Raw genomic sequence first — 16435 nt, forward strand, 5'->3', positions numbered from 1 at the left:
CTCTCCCTCTCCCTCTCCCCCTCCCCCCCACCACTTGCACACGTGCATGCTCTCTCTCTCAAAAAATAAAACATAAATTAAATAAACTAAAATTTGAGGTTCATAAGCATTAACTTCTTAATGGTGGTTTTATGGAATTTCCCCAGCATCTATAGTGATGTTCCTCCTTTCTATTTGATACTGGCTTTCTGTATATTCTCTTGTCTTTTCATTATCATTCTTGTAATAGGCTTGTCAGTGTTTTTATTCAGCTGTCTTTTCTATATATTCTGTTTGTTAGAAGTAATTATTGTAGTCTATATACTCTATATTACTATGAGAGGTGTGATAAAATCTGCTGTGATTGTAGATTTTTCTAGTTCTCACAGTTACATCTATTTTTGCTTTATATTATTTGAGCCTTTGCTATTTGATGCACACAATGTATTTTTAAGGGGATGCCACACTGGAGCTCAATGTGAGGCTTGAACTCAACTCTGAGATCAAGAGTTGGACATGTAACTGACTGAACCACCCAGGAGCCCCTGATGCACAATTTTTAAATTGTGCATTTTCTTCCACTCTTTTACCTTAAACTGTACTTATTTTTATATTGTAGATATGCCTCTTCAAACAGGATTATATACTGGATTTTAATTTTTATCCAATTTGACAATCTTTGTGTTTTTAATGGAGCATTTAGTCATTTTACATTTAATACCAAATAGTTTAGAAGCCATATTATATGATATTAAATATTTGGGCTTAAATCTCCCTTCATATCCTGTGTTTGCTATTGATCTTACACATACCATGTGTTTTTCTGTTCTTTCTTGCCTTTTTAAGGATTGATAATTTTATCATTTCACTTTTTCCTTGTTCTAAGTAAAGTTATAATTCTTTTTCTCATCTTTCAGAAATTACTTTTAGAAATGTCATTAATCATACTTATTAAAGTCTAAAATTAAAAGATGGTTTTACTGTTTTCTTAGACAATGCAAGGACTTTCAAACAGTTAAACTCCATTTCTCAGGTGGGAGGGATTGGGTGGCTGTGTGATAGACATTGGGGAGGGTATGTGCTATGGTGAGCACTGTGAATTGTACAAGACTGTTGAATCATGGATCTGTACTTCTGAAACAAATAATGCAATATATGTTAGGGAAAAAAAAAAGAAGAAGAAGATAGCAGGAGGGTAAGAAGGAAGGGGAGTAAGTCAGAGGGGGAGATGAACCATGAGAGACGATGGACTCTGAGAAACAAACTGAGGGTTCTAGAGGGGAGGGGGATGGGAGATGGGTTAGCCTGGTGATGGGTATTAAAGAGGGCACATTCTGCGTGGAGCACTGGGTGTTATGCACAAACAATGAATCATGGAACACTACATCAAAAACTAATGATGTAAGGTATGGTGATTAACATAACAATAAAAATTATTAAAAAAAAGAACTCCATTTCTCTGACCTGTGTGCTATTGTTGTATATTATAATTCTATTTGATTTTTAAAGTTCACAAGATGTTTTATACATTTTGTATTTACTTAGATTTACCTATAAGTTTCTGTATACTATTTGTACCTTATATCTCACATCTGGGATTACTTCCCTTATGCTTTAAGTATAATCCTTAGAATTTCATTTAGTGTGTTCCACCAGTACCATACTTCTTTGTTCTTGTGTTTGTCTGAAGATGACTCTATTTTGCTTCATTCTTGAAAGGTATCTTTTATAGGATATAGGATTTTGGCAGTTTCAATTTTTTCTTTTTGAATATTAAAGATATAATTGCACTCTCTTCTGGCTTCTTTTACTAGCTATTGAAAATCATTTGTCAGTGTGTCACTTCTGGGAAGGTAACTTTATTTTCTCTTTGTCTTTGGTTTTCTGAAGTTTCATTATAATATAGGTGTAGAATATAATTTCATTTATCCTGCTTTTGGAACTCCTTTAACTTCTTAAATTACTGATTGGTATCTTTCATTAGTTCTGAACAAAAATCTCACTTTGCTACTCAGAGAGCCTCTGTTCCATCCTCTTGCTTTTCTTCTAGCATTCCTGTTAAACCCGTGTCCATCTTTCTGGCTTTATCCTCTATGTTTCTTACCCTTTATGATGTATTTTTTATCTTTTTGTCTGTCTTTAATGCTTTTCTGGATTGCTTTATGAACTATGTTCTATTTCCTTTATTCTCTCTGCAGCTCCATCTGATATGCTGTTAAACCTATATACCAAGAGTTCTTCATTTCTTTTTTTTATTATGTTAATCACCATACATTACATCATTAGTTTTTGATGTAGTGTTCCATGATTCATTGTTTGTGCATAACACCCAGTGTTCTATGCAGAATGTGCCCTCTTTAATACCCATCACCAGGCTAACCCATCCCCCCACCCCCCTCCCCTCTAGAACCCTCAGTTTGTTTTTCAGAGTCCATAGTCTCTCATGGTTCATCTCCCCCTCTGATCCGATTTCCCCCCCTTCATTCTTCCCCTCCTGCTATCTTCTTCTTCTTCTTCTTCTTTTTTGTTTTTAACATATAATGTATTATTTGTTTCAGGGGTACAGATCTGTGATTCAACAGTCTTACAGAGTTCACAGCGCTCAGCATAGCACATACCCTCCCAAATGTCTATCACCCAGCTGCCCAAGAGTTCTTCATTTCTGTTCTTGTATTTCTTGGCTCTGGAAGTTCTATTTGACTTTTTCAGATTTGCTCTGGAACTTTGTATTTCCTGCATGCATTGTCAATGTTATCTTTTAGGTTTTTAGTAAAAAGGCTCTTTTATAGTCTATGACTAATAATACAGATATATAATAATGTCTTTCTGGATCTATTTCTGTTGTCTTTTTCTAGTGGTTCTCATGATGTTTCAATTCCTTGAATGTCTTCATATACTTGTTATCATAATCAAAAGTTTACATACAGGAATAAATTGATGCGTAATGTTTCTGTTTGCTTCTGGCAGGCACCTAGGGGGACTATCAGTCTAGGCCCGCTTTACCCAAAGATCGTGTCTGAGTTTCTCTGGGCCCCTTCTATCCCCTGCCTCTAGGCATTGAGACTCCTGGGCTTGGATTATTTCTAGTTCACCACTACCCTGTTGGTGATTCCTTCAGGATATCAGCCTAGCATGAGGAGGATCTCCCATTAAACTGGTTACATTGTTCAGGCCCTAGACTTTGATTTCTGCTTCCTCATCTTGCAAGATCATTAAATCATAAATTCAGACTTGCTGGGATTGGCAAATGCTCTCAGGACAAACACAGCTTCTGTGCTCACTTAACTCACTGGTTCTCATCTATCAGATTTGTACTGGTAATTTCTTATAGTGTTGTTACCTCTTTGTTGCTCTGGGAAAAAAATTTAACTATATTTGATTCAGCATTTTCAGTAGTTTTCAGTGGGAAGTTTGGTCTGAACAATCTAGACTTCCATCACCCAAAACTTGAAGTCCATTATAGAATTAGCATTATCAGTTTCATCAGAAAATCTGGCAGATGGAGTTTATTGTCATTTCATTTGTGTCAGTTCTCTAGAATTATAAAAATTACCATCATATGTTGAGTGTCTATTATGTGTCAGACACTGTTCTGTGAAATACTATTCAGCCTTAAAAAGGAAAAAAATTCTGCCGTATGTGGCAACATGAATGCACCTTGAGGACATCATGCTAACTGAAATAGACAGTCACAGAAGGACAAATACTGCCTGATTCCACTTATATGAGGTAACTAAAATAGTCAGATTCAGAGACGCAGGCATAGAATGGCAGTTGCCAGGGGAAAGAAGGAGTTGCTAAATAACGGGTATAAAATTTCAGGTATGCAAGGTGGGTAAGTTCTAGAGATCTGCACAATGCACTGCCTATTGTTAACAGTACTGTATTGTGCACTTAAAAATCTGGTAAGAGGATAGATCTCCTGTTAGGTGTTCTTACCACAATAAAATGTAAATAAATAAATACTTTGTAGCAGTTTTCATTGCTAGTATCTGTGAGACATATCTATAAAGAAATGTTACAATGAAGTGATTAATAGCCTGGACTGTGGAGCCATCAGCCTTGGACTCCTGTTCTAGTTCTACCATTGGCTAGCTCTGTGACCTTCACAAGTTCCTCATTTTATTGTCATTTACATTTTACAGATGGGTGAATTGCAGCCTAGAGAAAATAACATGCTGGATCATGTAGCTAGGAAGTGGGTGAGCCAGACTTTAAATAATCCAGGACAGGCTGCGCTCTTTCTGCTATGCTTTCTGGTTGGGGATGATGACTGCTAAAGCACCTAAAGAATCAAAATACTATCAGTGTGTGAATAATGGAATTGATGATGAAAGGGTCCATTCTTTCAACCAAATCATCTGAAAAGTTGTGGAAAGGAATACAATTCATAAAGGAAGCATTAATTTAGCAGTGATTCCTCAGTTGTCTTCAGTATTCTGTAAGATAGTACTAGATTCTTATTTAATAAAATGCTCATGGGCAGATCAGCATGGGAACTGTGTGGTATGGCTCTGTTTTAGAGAAACACAATCCAGACTAACATATTAAAGACTGTGAGAAGACCTATGCCTAAAATAATAACACCCAAAAACTGTTGACTTTGGAACTTGTAGGCTCCACAGAAAAAAATTTAAGAAATAGTAACATATGTGCCTAACTCTTTATATAATACGTATGTATATTCCTAGGAGTGTGGGTAAATTAAAATCTTGGAAATCATATTTTGAAAAATAAGAAATATTGTAATCTAAAGGAAACAATTTTATACAGCAAAAAGCCATCCTCAAATTTATTCATTAATATAAATCTACGTTAATATAGTGGGTTTTCCTAAATATGTCTATAAAATTAAGAGGAAATACTAGAATTTTAAAAATTTATAACTCAGTTTTATTATTCTTGATAATTGAAAGGAAAAGCTAAAATGATATCTTTGTCATCAAGAAATTTTTATGCTTTTTATAAAACAATGAAACCACATTGTGAAGATTGACTCACACGGAACTGAGATGTTATCTGGATTCTTTCCCTTGCCTGTGTTTTGTTTTTGTTGTTGCTGTCATTTTTAAACACCATTTTGTTCCCCATTTGAAACTACAAATGAATTAGATAAAATCTTTAAGTAGTGAAAAGTCAAATTGCTTTTTCACTTCCTGTTTCATCTTGTCCTAATGCTGCCCTTGGTTAGAAAAGAATTAAATATTTCGATTAGTTATGTTGCACAAGGACAGAGACAGCTCTGAAAATGGAAAGGGTGTGGTTTTGAGAGTGAGACTGCCCTGGATATGAAATTATGAGAAGCAGCTACTGTGTGCCAGACACAATGATAGATGCCATTTACACTTTGTGATTTTCACAACCCTCCTACCTAAGAAGGTAGTATTTTTAAAAATGAAGACTTGATACTCAGATAGGTGAAGTAACTAGCCTAGATGCCGTATTTCTTGTCAGAAGTCAAGAGAAGCAGCTGTGACTCTACACTTCATTCCACAGGGGTCCTGAGCTATAAAGAAACCTAGGTTAGAAGGGACAGGTGATTGCAGAGTATGTGGCAAGGAGTCTGTAGAAAAAGGAATTCTACATCCAATATCCCTTTTTAAGGACTGCAATCAGGAAGAAATTATTTTTCTCTGCGTGCTATGAAATCTAAACTTATTTTAACAGAGAAGCACATGGTTACATGTGGTATTTAGGTTCCAGATACATTATTGATTGGAGAAACTTTATGAACTCGTCTGAAACACTAATCATCATTTATGATTCTATTTTTTTAGAAAGTGCATCCTAACTTAAATACAACTAGCTTACAGATATTTAGAACGTAAGCCATTCATAAATCTGGGATTGCTATATAAAGAAATTTGCTTTCAAACTTTAAATTCATAACTCACAAAGTTGATTTCAGATGTATTACTTAGATGCCTGCTTTTATGCAATTTTTATTTCATTTCCTGCCTATTTTAGGAAAAGAGATTCTCATATTTATTTATTTATTTATGTCTGTGTTTTAGAATCATTGCCTTTTTTGTATTTATGCATTTATTTCTCCTAGTTCAAACCCTTTATTTCTGAAAGATAGCAGCTTTACCAAGGTATTAATAAAAAAGATTTTAATAGTCCCAGGCAATTTGTTGTGTTCTATTCTATAGTAGAATGATGAGCAAGCTGGTTGTTAAAAACTTTGTTTTACTTTGTATACTTCATTTCGGCTGGTCTTTTTCATATTACTGATGTACCAAACCTTGGCATGGCATCTATATATAATATAATTGTATTTTTACCTAAAAATGTTTTATTTTCCAGAATTATTAAGACTTTTGCGTCAATAATAGTCAGAGCCAATAACTAGCCATTTTATAGTCATTACCAACAGGGATGCAGTAGAAACTTTGAAAATCATTTTCGTGTGGTCGAGTGTGGGCAAAGGGCCATATATTGGGTTTTTATTTAGACCCTAATACAGAGAATTATGCAAATGTGAAAGCTCTATGCCCACCTACACACTACATTAAAGGAATATCTTAATGTTTTTTGAAAGAACTTTTTAAACAATTGCACACTTACAGAAAAATTACAAGTTAAATGTCAAGATCTTCCCCCCCCAAAATACATGAGAGCAAGTTGTTTACATGATTCTCCATTAGCCCCAAATATGTTAGTATGTATTTCCTACTGTAGGACATGGGCTACATCACTACCACTCTCCAAGTCAGGAAATGAATATTAATACATTACCACCTTTAATCATCATACTCTATTAAAGTGTTGCTTATTGTCCCAATAATGTCTTTCATGACAAAAGGAGCCAGTGCAGAATCCTGCATTGCTTTTAATTATCATTCTTTTTTCAGTTTCTTTCAAACTGGACCAGTTCTTCTTTTTTTTTGTCATTTATAACCTTGACATTTTTAAAAATCATAGTCTCTTATTTTGTAGAAGGTCCCTAAATTTGGGTTTGTCTGATGTTTTCTTGGGATAAGATTTAGGATATGCATCTCTGGCAGAAATATCACGGAAGTGATGCTAAGTTCTCATTGCATTCTGTCAAATGGCATATAATTTCGATTCATCCCGTTACTAATAATTTTCACTTTGATCACTTGATTAGTGTGGTGTCTGCCCACCTTCTCGACTGTACAGTTATTCTTGTTTCCCCTTTGCAATTAATACATATTTTGTGTGGAGGAGGGGAGTGTTTTGAAACTATGTCGGTGTATTTCTTATTAGTCTTTCAGTTTACTCATTGATTTATTTATATCAATATGGACTCATGTTTTCCTATTTTATTCAGTGCATCAAAATTGGTTAATATTGCTTACTTTAAGGTTCAGGTTGTCTCCAGTTTGGCCAAGGGGAGCACATTCAAGATGGGTTCTGTTGTCTTTTTGACAGCGTTCTCATCATTCATTGAGTAGTTTCCTTGCTTTATGGCATAACAAGATATTTCAATCTCATCAGGTACTTTCTGTGCCCCAGCCTAGGAACCAGTCATTTCTCCAAGGAATGCCAGTTCTTTTTAATGGAAATAATACTTAGAAGACACGGTCTGGGATCTAGGTACACTCCCTGCCATAAGAGTACCACCATTAGGGTGCTGCTTTCCCCAGGCCCTCTCAGCGGGCACAGCAACACATATGCACATATGTGGTCTTATATTTCTTAATCTCTATATGTTGGAAACCATGAGTCCACACCAGTGTATCCAGTTCTAATCCCAACAGTGCAAGTTCATTCTACACATTTGTAACTCCTTTCTCTGACAGAGAGAAAACTGTCTTTTATTACCTTTAAAAATGCATTTTCTTTGATCAGTCTTCCTGAAGGCAGCCATTTTTCTATCTCCCCCAGATGGATGCTCTTTTCTCCTTGCTGGAGCTCTGACTCATTCTAGGCTGTCCCTTGCCCCGTGTGGCCACTCCTTACCTTGCTGAGGCTTACACAGCCCACATAGGCCTACGTCCTCAGGCTTTCAGTTCTCATGCCTGGCTGCCCTTTCCCTTATGCCATGTGGACACCCCCCTCAGCCCGCCTGTGCTCTGGCACCCCATGCCCAGTGCCTGTTCTCAGATGTCACCGGGCTCTGACACACTGTTCTGGGTCACTGAATGTATGGATTGTGTCCTCACAGCTCTTGGACTCTGACTCCCATGGCTGAGTCACATGCCAAATGTGTGCACTCTCCTTACTCTTTGGCTTCTGATACCTCGCATTGGGCAGCCACACCATGTAGACACTCCTCACTCTGCTTGGGCCTTGATCCCCTACACCAGACCACTCCCTGAGGAAAGATTCCCCCACGTCATCCATCTTCCCCAGCCCATTCAGGCTCTGACACCTTGTGCCTGGCAGCTCTCCTATTCACCCTCCCCATCCTGCCTGGCTGTAGCACCTTGCTCTGGCGCACCACAGCTCCCCCCACAACCCCTGGCACAGATGCCCATGTTGGAGGGCTTCTCCTAATGTTCAGTAAGGGAAGGGAAAGAAGAAGAGCCAAAAGGCTTATTAAAGTATTATCATGAAATTGTGCTCTGAAGTGTTTTATTTAGAGGATCACTTTGCTAGCTATTATAATGAAAATCAGAGCAAAAAGTAGAATTTGACGTATGAAAATCATTTTATTAGAAGTTTTTTATATTAGGTGAGTTTCTTTATATGCCCTGAACTACTTCCTTTGATTAAATACTTTAAGCTCAAATGAGAGATCAAGAAACTAAAAGTTCTATGTCTATTCTAGGTGAAAGTGTTTTATAAACTATCAGTTTAATATCATCTTATCCTATCTATTTTCTCATATTTGATTTTGTCATTAACTATGGCACTTGTATATGAGTAGGATGAACCTTTACATATGTTCTTATATAAAGCAAAAAAAAGTTGCAAAAAGAAAAAACATAAAAATGTATAATGACCTTAAATAAACATGTTTGTAATTTGATTTTTTTTTCTATCTTGTTTAAATAGAGGAGTCTTCATTTTGGCTTCCCTTATATGGCAACATGTGCTGCCGCCTAGTCGCCCAGCCAGCTTGTATGGCTGAGGATGCATTTGCAGGATTTCTTAATCAGCAGGTTGGAGGACTTTAAATATCCTACAATTATAGCTACAATCTAGATCTTAATATACTGGCAGTTGTTTCACCTTCTAATAATAAGTATTTTTTAAAGTCTTCTTTTAAATGACAGTTTTCTCCATGTTAGACATAGAATGATGGGTGACAGGGTTGGGGGTGAGAAGGGGGGAAGAGTGGGGTCTGATGCAGTTTAGATGGCTAAGGAGCTACCTCTCCAGGTTCCTCTGTTTCATAAGAGCAGGAACCGGATAGTCAGCAGCAGAGGACTCCTTGTGGAAGCGGATGATGACTGCTCCACACCTTTCATAGAAGGGTCTTTCTGGCAGACAGCTTTTGGCACAGTTTAGTCCTCTGGGCTTCCAAGGCTGCCTCTGTGCCACCTACTCCTGATTTATTTATAACCAAAGTTATTTATATTCAGTAAATAATTAATTATGGGCTTCAATGAATCAATAACTTTTCTTTAAAAGATTCCATTAAGAGGAGAGAAAATTTGCATTCCTATGGGGTAGTCAACATTTTCCAGTGTTCTGAGAACAGTAAGGGAAAATTATATTTTGAGTATTGAGTTATTTTTATAATTTTTTTGAGTCATTAGATGGCTTGCTGTGGAATTTAAAGCACTAAGTTTGAATAGACTAGCTTTTCTAAAACTGCATTGATTTATGATTTTATGTGTGTAAAAGTTATGTGGTAATCTTTACCTCCATTTTGCTTAATGCTTTTGAGAATTCCAAACCTTTCTTCTGTGATACTAACTTACTCTGATTTTGGACTGTTGACTTATTGCACACTAAATTAATGGGTAACTCTATCACATTTAAAAATTTTTTTAACTAATGTAACTTTGATAATTAAGTATTTTGTTGAATTTAATGATGATAAATAATGATTAAGGTCGATGGTTTCTTGAATTTTTTTTCAGCAAATGGAAGAAAGCCTGATTAGTTGGAGAAGGTTGTATTGTGTTTTAAGAGGGGGTAAACTTTATTGTTTTTACACTCCAGAAGAAATTGAAGCTAAAGTGGAACCAGCTTTGGTAGTGTCCATTAACAAGGTAAATAAAATGCTATTTTGAAAATAAAGATATAACATTTTATAAAGTTTGTTCTTTTCTGTACAATTCACATTGTTACCATTTATGGACAAAAGGGAAGGACTGCTAAAAATAGGTTAGTTCAGCGGTGCCTGGGTGGCTCAGTTGCTTAAGCTTCTACCTTCAGCTCAAGTCATGATCCCAGGGTCCTGGAATCGAGCCCTGAGTCAGGCTCCCTGCTTAGCGGCGAGTGTGCTTCTCTCTCTCCTCCCTCTTCATGCTCTCTCGCTATTTCTGTCTCTCTCTTCTAACTAAATAAGTAAAATCTTAAAAAAGATAAAAACAAAAAATAAAAAGTTAAAAATTAGTTCATAAAGATAAATTAATCTTATTTTTCCTCCATTACAGAGCTTATCTGGTAAAGGAAATACTGTATATTTCCTAAAAAAACATAGTATTGGAAATCTATACCAGTAAATAGGTTTTAAAGCAGAGAATGTAACTCCACATTAACATGATATTTACATTTTTCATGAATTTATTTAAGAGATTATATAAACATAAATTGTTAGTTCATATTACAGTGATGCTTTTTGTAGTTAATATTCAAATGAACCCATAAAAAGACATTCCTGAGAATACTTCCTGATTTCTTATGTGATTGATGGGCAGTTGTCCAGCCTTGTGTCAGAATAGGAAAGCCTGATCCCTCCCCACCCCACCCCCTGCCATGCACACACGTGCGCACACACATGCACACACACGTACGCATGCGCACACATGCATGCACGTGCACACACATACCTGCATGTGTGCACACATGCACGTGCGCACGCACACGTGCATGCGCGCACAAGCACACACACATGCATGCACACGCACATGCATGCGCGCGCACACACATAATGCACGCGCACACAAGCACACACATGCATGCGCACACATACACACATGCGTGCGCACACAAGCACACACATGCATGCGCACACATACACACATGCGTGCGCACACAAGCACACACATGCATGCTCACACACACACATACATGCATGCGCACACAAGCACACACACATGCATGCGCGCACACAAGCACACGTACATGCATGCGCACACACATACACACACACATGCATGTGCACGCACACACACTTACACCGTCATCTTGAATTTATCTTCATCTGTTATCCAAGCCTAGTATTCCCCAGCCCCCTTTTTGGCATTCCTACTCTGGAGTACTTAAAGTCATTTCTAGAGCAGAATATCATGTTTTCTCTCCATAGACTGTACTTAATTGTTTCTAGTTGTTTTACTTTGCTTGCTTGTGGAGTGATTGAATTGAAGGCAATGGTAAAGCATGAGCCATCACATCTGTTAACTGTGCATGTTCTACTTGACTTTAAATTATCTTTTGAAAAAAAAAGTTGTATGTCCTGAGAAACATATGGATACTAGGTTGCTAATCTATAAGGACTTGAGTTAATTTCTCTGATCTTTTCCAATAACAACATTTGGTCTGTTTCTATCCTGCTTTTGGAAATTATACTGCTTTTTCTTAAAGGAAATTCTTCAGTGAGACCTTTTAAATTAAGTCCACTTAATTTATCCGTTTTGTGTATCAGGAAGATTACTGCTGCTCTTAAATAATAAACCTCGATGTTACAACATGGTGAATTTATTTTGGTTTAGATAATTAGGTTTATGAAAGTATATTTTTATTATTGGAAAATTGATATAATTTTTTCATTACTTGCACGGTGTTTTGTTTTGTTTATGCAGTGTCCACTTTTCTCCACCTTAGCCTTTTGAAAATTTCAGATGTGCAGAAGAGTTGAAAGAATAGAATAATGAACAGCTGTCATTAATATTTTCCCATATTTGCTTTCTCTTTACGTAGTTTGAGATTTTTTTCAGAACCATTTGAAAATAAGTAGCAAACAGCATAACGTTTCTTCCCCAAAAACAAGGACATTTCCTTCATAACCATAATATTATTACCACACTCAAGAAATTTATTGTTGATACAATAATAATACCTAATATATAGAGCAAATTATCCCAATTGTCCCTACAGTGTTCTTGCTATTGTTTGTTTATTGTTTGATCCAAGACCCCCATCAGGGATCACAAATTGCAGCTGGTCACCATGTCGTTTGATTGTTTCCTTTTTTTTCTAAATTGGACCCATCACTCACTGCCTCTTTTTCTTTTTTTGTCTTTTATTATATTGACATTTTGGAAAAGTCCATGCCAGTCCCCACATCTGTTTTTGACTGTTTCACTAGGATTCAGGTAGATGTTTTTGACAAGAGTTCTGCGTAGATGATTTTGTCTAAACTGTTTTTCACTAGGTACCTAGGTAGTAAAAATGGAATTCTACCAATTTTTCTCTTACATGTTGTACAATAGAATATGGATAGTCCTAAAACAAATTAAAATGTAATCTAGACAAAGGGTATTTTAAAATTCATTTGTTTTATTTGAAAATAATTTTCAAGGTATTCATTTTACCATATCAGTCCTTTATGGCAGACAGAGCAGGTAAGTCAGCCCTGTTTTATAGGTATGTTATTTCTGTTTTATAAGTGAAGAAACTGACTCACAGATCAGATAGAACTTGTCTAGCTAGTAAGTAAAATTATATGGCTCACTGTTTTTCTATTTCCTTACAGACATACTGCTAGACTAGATTTGGAAGACAAAATTAGACTTTTTCCTAGCCCCATACCCACTCTGAATACGTTTTGAAAGTAAGAAATATCTCTGAAATGAGGTTGTGAGCCTGAAGCCACAGTTTCTACCTCTAGGCAATGGCGTAGACATGTGTTGAATCTTTAGCATTTAAATGTAAGAGGGCAGTTATAGTGGAACCCCTCTGTTACTGTAACCAGGGTATGTGTATTTTCTTGTCTGATGACAAGGGTGTAATTCCAGAAAAGCAGTTAACAGTGTTTACATGGCCCAGCTGAATTGACCCTTTTTCAATTGATTCATTTTTCCTTGTGGTTATAAAAGCTGAAGGCCTGGTGACTGATGTGATTCTGTAGTCAATCAGCTCCATTATTAAGATGCCTGAAGTCACCATACTTAGAAATCCCAGTGGTGGTTTCACAATTGACCATTACAAATTCACAGGAAAATGATTAATCTAGTAATTTGTATAGACTTGACCTTAGACTTGGGGACAACCATGGGCTATATTTGACCCTGAGGACTGATGACATAAATTGTCATTGTGCATGACTTTTGTCTCAAGTACAAAAGAGGATTTTAAGATTAAACCATGAGGTAAGGGTTAGGTTGAGAAGATTAATAGAATTTAGTTGCTGATCTCAAAGATTGAACTGATACCAAGGTGCAACATTCTCTAGCTTTGTGATGTTGCTGTCTTCATTTTCTCCAGGGCTGATTCCTGCCCTCTCTCTACAGCAGCTCTCCTGTTGGCAGTTCCTACTCCTACCTCAGGTTTCCCTTGAGCCCTTCCATTCACCTGAAAACTGCTCTTTAGCAGTAAATACCCTGGTTACCTTATTTAAATATGACTATCTGGGTCAAGAAATCTGTTTGTTACTTCTGTAAGCCTGGCTGCCATGTAGTTATATCTTCTATTAAAGTCATTTTTACTTATTTTTTCTCAACTTAGACAATGATTCAGATTTGTGAAGAAGTTGAAGCAATACTGGAGTGACACTCATGCCACCTAGATTCAGCAGTTACTGTTGCTGTCCAGTTTGCTTTCTCTCTAGGTGTTCTTCTTGGGGGGAGTTGAAGCTCTTTGTATTTCATTTTTAATTTGTCTTATGATGGTATAGCTTACATAAAATAAAATTCACCAATTGTAAGTGTACAATTTGATAATTTTGACAGATAATATACAGTTGTGTAATCATTACTACAATCATTATTGGATTATAGGTTTTTTAAGCTTTTTTGGGAGAACATTTAAGTTCTATTCTCTTCACAAATTTCAATTATACAGTAGTGTCATCAACTATAGTCACTTTCAGACCTTATTTATCTTACAGCTGTGAGTCTATAAAGCCTCTTATCTATATTTTTTGCTGACCCGTTTGAACATAAGTCTCCAACATTGACACTTCATCCCCGAATACTTCAACGTGCAACTCTTAAAAATAGGAAACTCTAAAACAAAAGTGTACCTGTGTGTGAATGAAATTACAATACCATTATCACAGCTAACCAAATGAACAGTAATTGTCTTATATCATCTAATCATCCGGTCCATATTCACCATTTCCCCATTTTCCCTAAGACATCCTTTTTAGCTTTTGCTTTCAATCTAGGAATGTTCAAGGATTATGCATTCTACTAAACTGTAAATTAGGTCTAGAGGCTTGATTAGATTCATTCTTAAACATCATTTACCACCATGTTTCCTGCATAGTGACAAATACTTTATAGGGCATTCTGTTCAGAGGCACATGATGTCAGGTTGTCTCATTGTTGGCAATGTCACGTTTAATGACTGGTTAAGGTGGTGACCACTAGCTCTCTTCAGCATAAAGGTAAGTTTTCCTCTTTACTATTAGCAAGTAGTCAGTGAGGTGATAGTTTGGCACTGTGTGAATATCTTTGTCCTCCAATAGTCTTTCACGTAATAGTTTTATTACCTGATTGCCCTTGTCTGAATTGATTATTACACCGGAGATTGCATATGCTTTCTCATAATACCCCTCATTCTACATGTATTAGCTGGCATTCTTTTGTAAAGAAGGACTTTTTCTCGTCAAGTAGGAATGAATGAATCCCAGTCCCTCCTGAAAAGGCAGGGTGAAAGCTTACTGTTTTAATTACCAGTTTTCAGAGTAAGGAGTTGGTATTACTTACTGGTCTTGTACTGATATTGGCAGTGTGTATTGGAGCACTATTACTCCCTCCAGAAGAAGCAAATGGGTGTTGTGTCTGTTGTGTTCTCCCCGTACTAATGATAAACTCATAGATTTTTATTTATTCAATGTTTTAAATTACTTTTTTTAAGTAATTACTTTTTTTAAATATAAGGTAGATGTTTTCATTGTTTGGCTTACTTTGGAAATATTCTAAGGGACATATGCTATTAGTATATTCTCAAATAAACAAGATCTTTGATAAATGCCAACTTGGTATTTTCTGATCTGTAGAGCAGGTAAGCACCAAATAAAACTTTTAAATAATAGTGCTTTTGTTTCAGTTTTTAGTATATTTTCAATGCTGGGGCTCTAAGATCTTTTTATGCTTAATAATGTTAAATATTAAATACAAATCAGAGTTCTTTTCTTTTGGTTGTCTTTCTTCTCTCATGATTTAGAAAATAATAATTTTGTTTAATGCCACTTTATGTAAAAACATAAATTTTGCAGTTGCTAAGGTATATATAAATAATAGTTCTGTTATTTTGATCACAGGATCTGTTCTCTAACCATAATTTTTGTTCTTCTACATGGCATTTCCTATAAAGCTAAGTCAGTTTATTAATTTTCATAGGGAGCCATCTGTGGAAAGAGTCACATGAAGGAAAGAAAAGCCTAAGCTATTCCCCTCCTCTTTTCAATCCAAATTTGAAAGGATGGTTTACTTCAAAGTGATTGCTTCAACTTCAAAAAACTTCCCTATTAATGTTCTTGAGCAAGACATTCCCAATCAGGGGTACTTAACAGAGCCACTGAATCCTCTATACATTGTAGAAAACATTTTATTAGCCAAAGTTTTATTCATTGCCAGTGGGGTGGGGAGTGGGATGGAAAAGTGGCGTGGGTCTTTGTGATCAAAAGTCTTTTCTTGATTTAAATACTGTATATCACTTCAATTTAATGAATAATAAAAGTTGTACTAAACAAATCAGTATCACTACTTGGTGTGATAGGCCTTTGTTAAATTGTCTTGAAATTGCTTTTAACCATTATGTTTGTCATGGATCCTAGCAAGCAGATTATTATGAAGCACATGGGATTTTTTTTCTGATTATGTTAGTCCTTTAATGTCTCAATGCTACCAATGATTTAGATTGTCCTTTATTAAATATAGCAAAAATAATTATTTAAACAAACCTCTTCCTTTAGGAATTTACATCTGATTTAATTGGCATAAATTGAAAATAATTATATCACACTAATACTAATCCTTCCTAATGCTTGGTTTAATTTATGGTTATGGTTTATGTATTTCAAACATTCCTTGCCGTATATTGTGAAGGTATACTTTCTTTGTCATTAGAGTATATATAAGGTCTAAAGCTTGTTTTTGGCCAGCAACATTTTGTTTTTGTTCCTGATTAACAAGACTTTAGACCAAACACCTTTCAAAGAACTCATTTATTCTTACAACATGTTTATGAGGAAGCTGTGAGTGAA

At 35.9% G+C, this 16435-nt stretch overlaps 1 protein-coding gene across 1 annotated transcript in view; it reads left to right on the plus strand.

The window, feature by feature from the left end:
• Nucleotides 1-16435, plus strand: part of RTKN2 (rhotekin 2) — a 79897-nt gene that overhangs the window by 51961 nt on the left and 11501 nt on the right. The window contains exons 8-9 of the mRNA XM_028124015.2: nucleotides 8944-9050; nucleotides 9978-10109. Coding sequence (XP_027979816.1) covers nucleotides 8944-9050; nucleotides 9978-10109 — 239 coding nt within the window. The remainder of the gene's footprint in view (nucleotides 1-8943; nucleotides 9051-9977; nucleotides 10110-16435) is intronic.

Source organism: Eumetopias jubatus, unplaced genomic scaffold (genome assembly GCF_037043125.1).
Source record: "Eumetopias jubatus isolate StellerSeaLion01/CBP00866 unplaced genomic scaffold, mEumJub1_p1.0 scaffold_17, whole genome shotgun sequence".
NCBI lineage: Eukaryota > Metazoa > Chordata > Mammalia > Carnivora > Otariidae > Eumetopias > Eumetopias jubatus.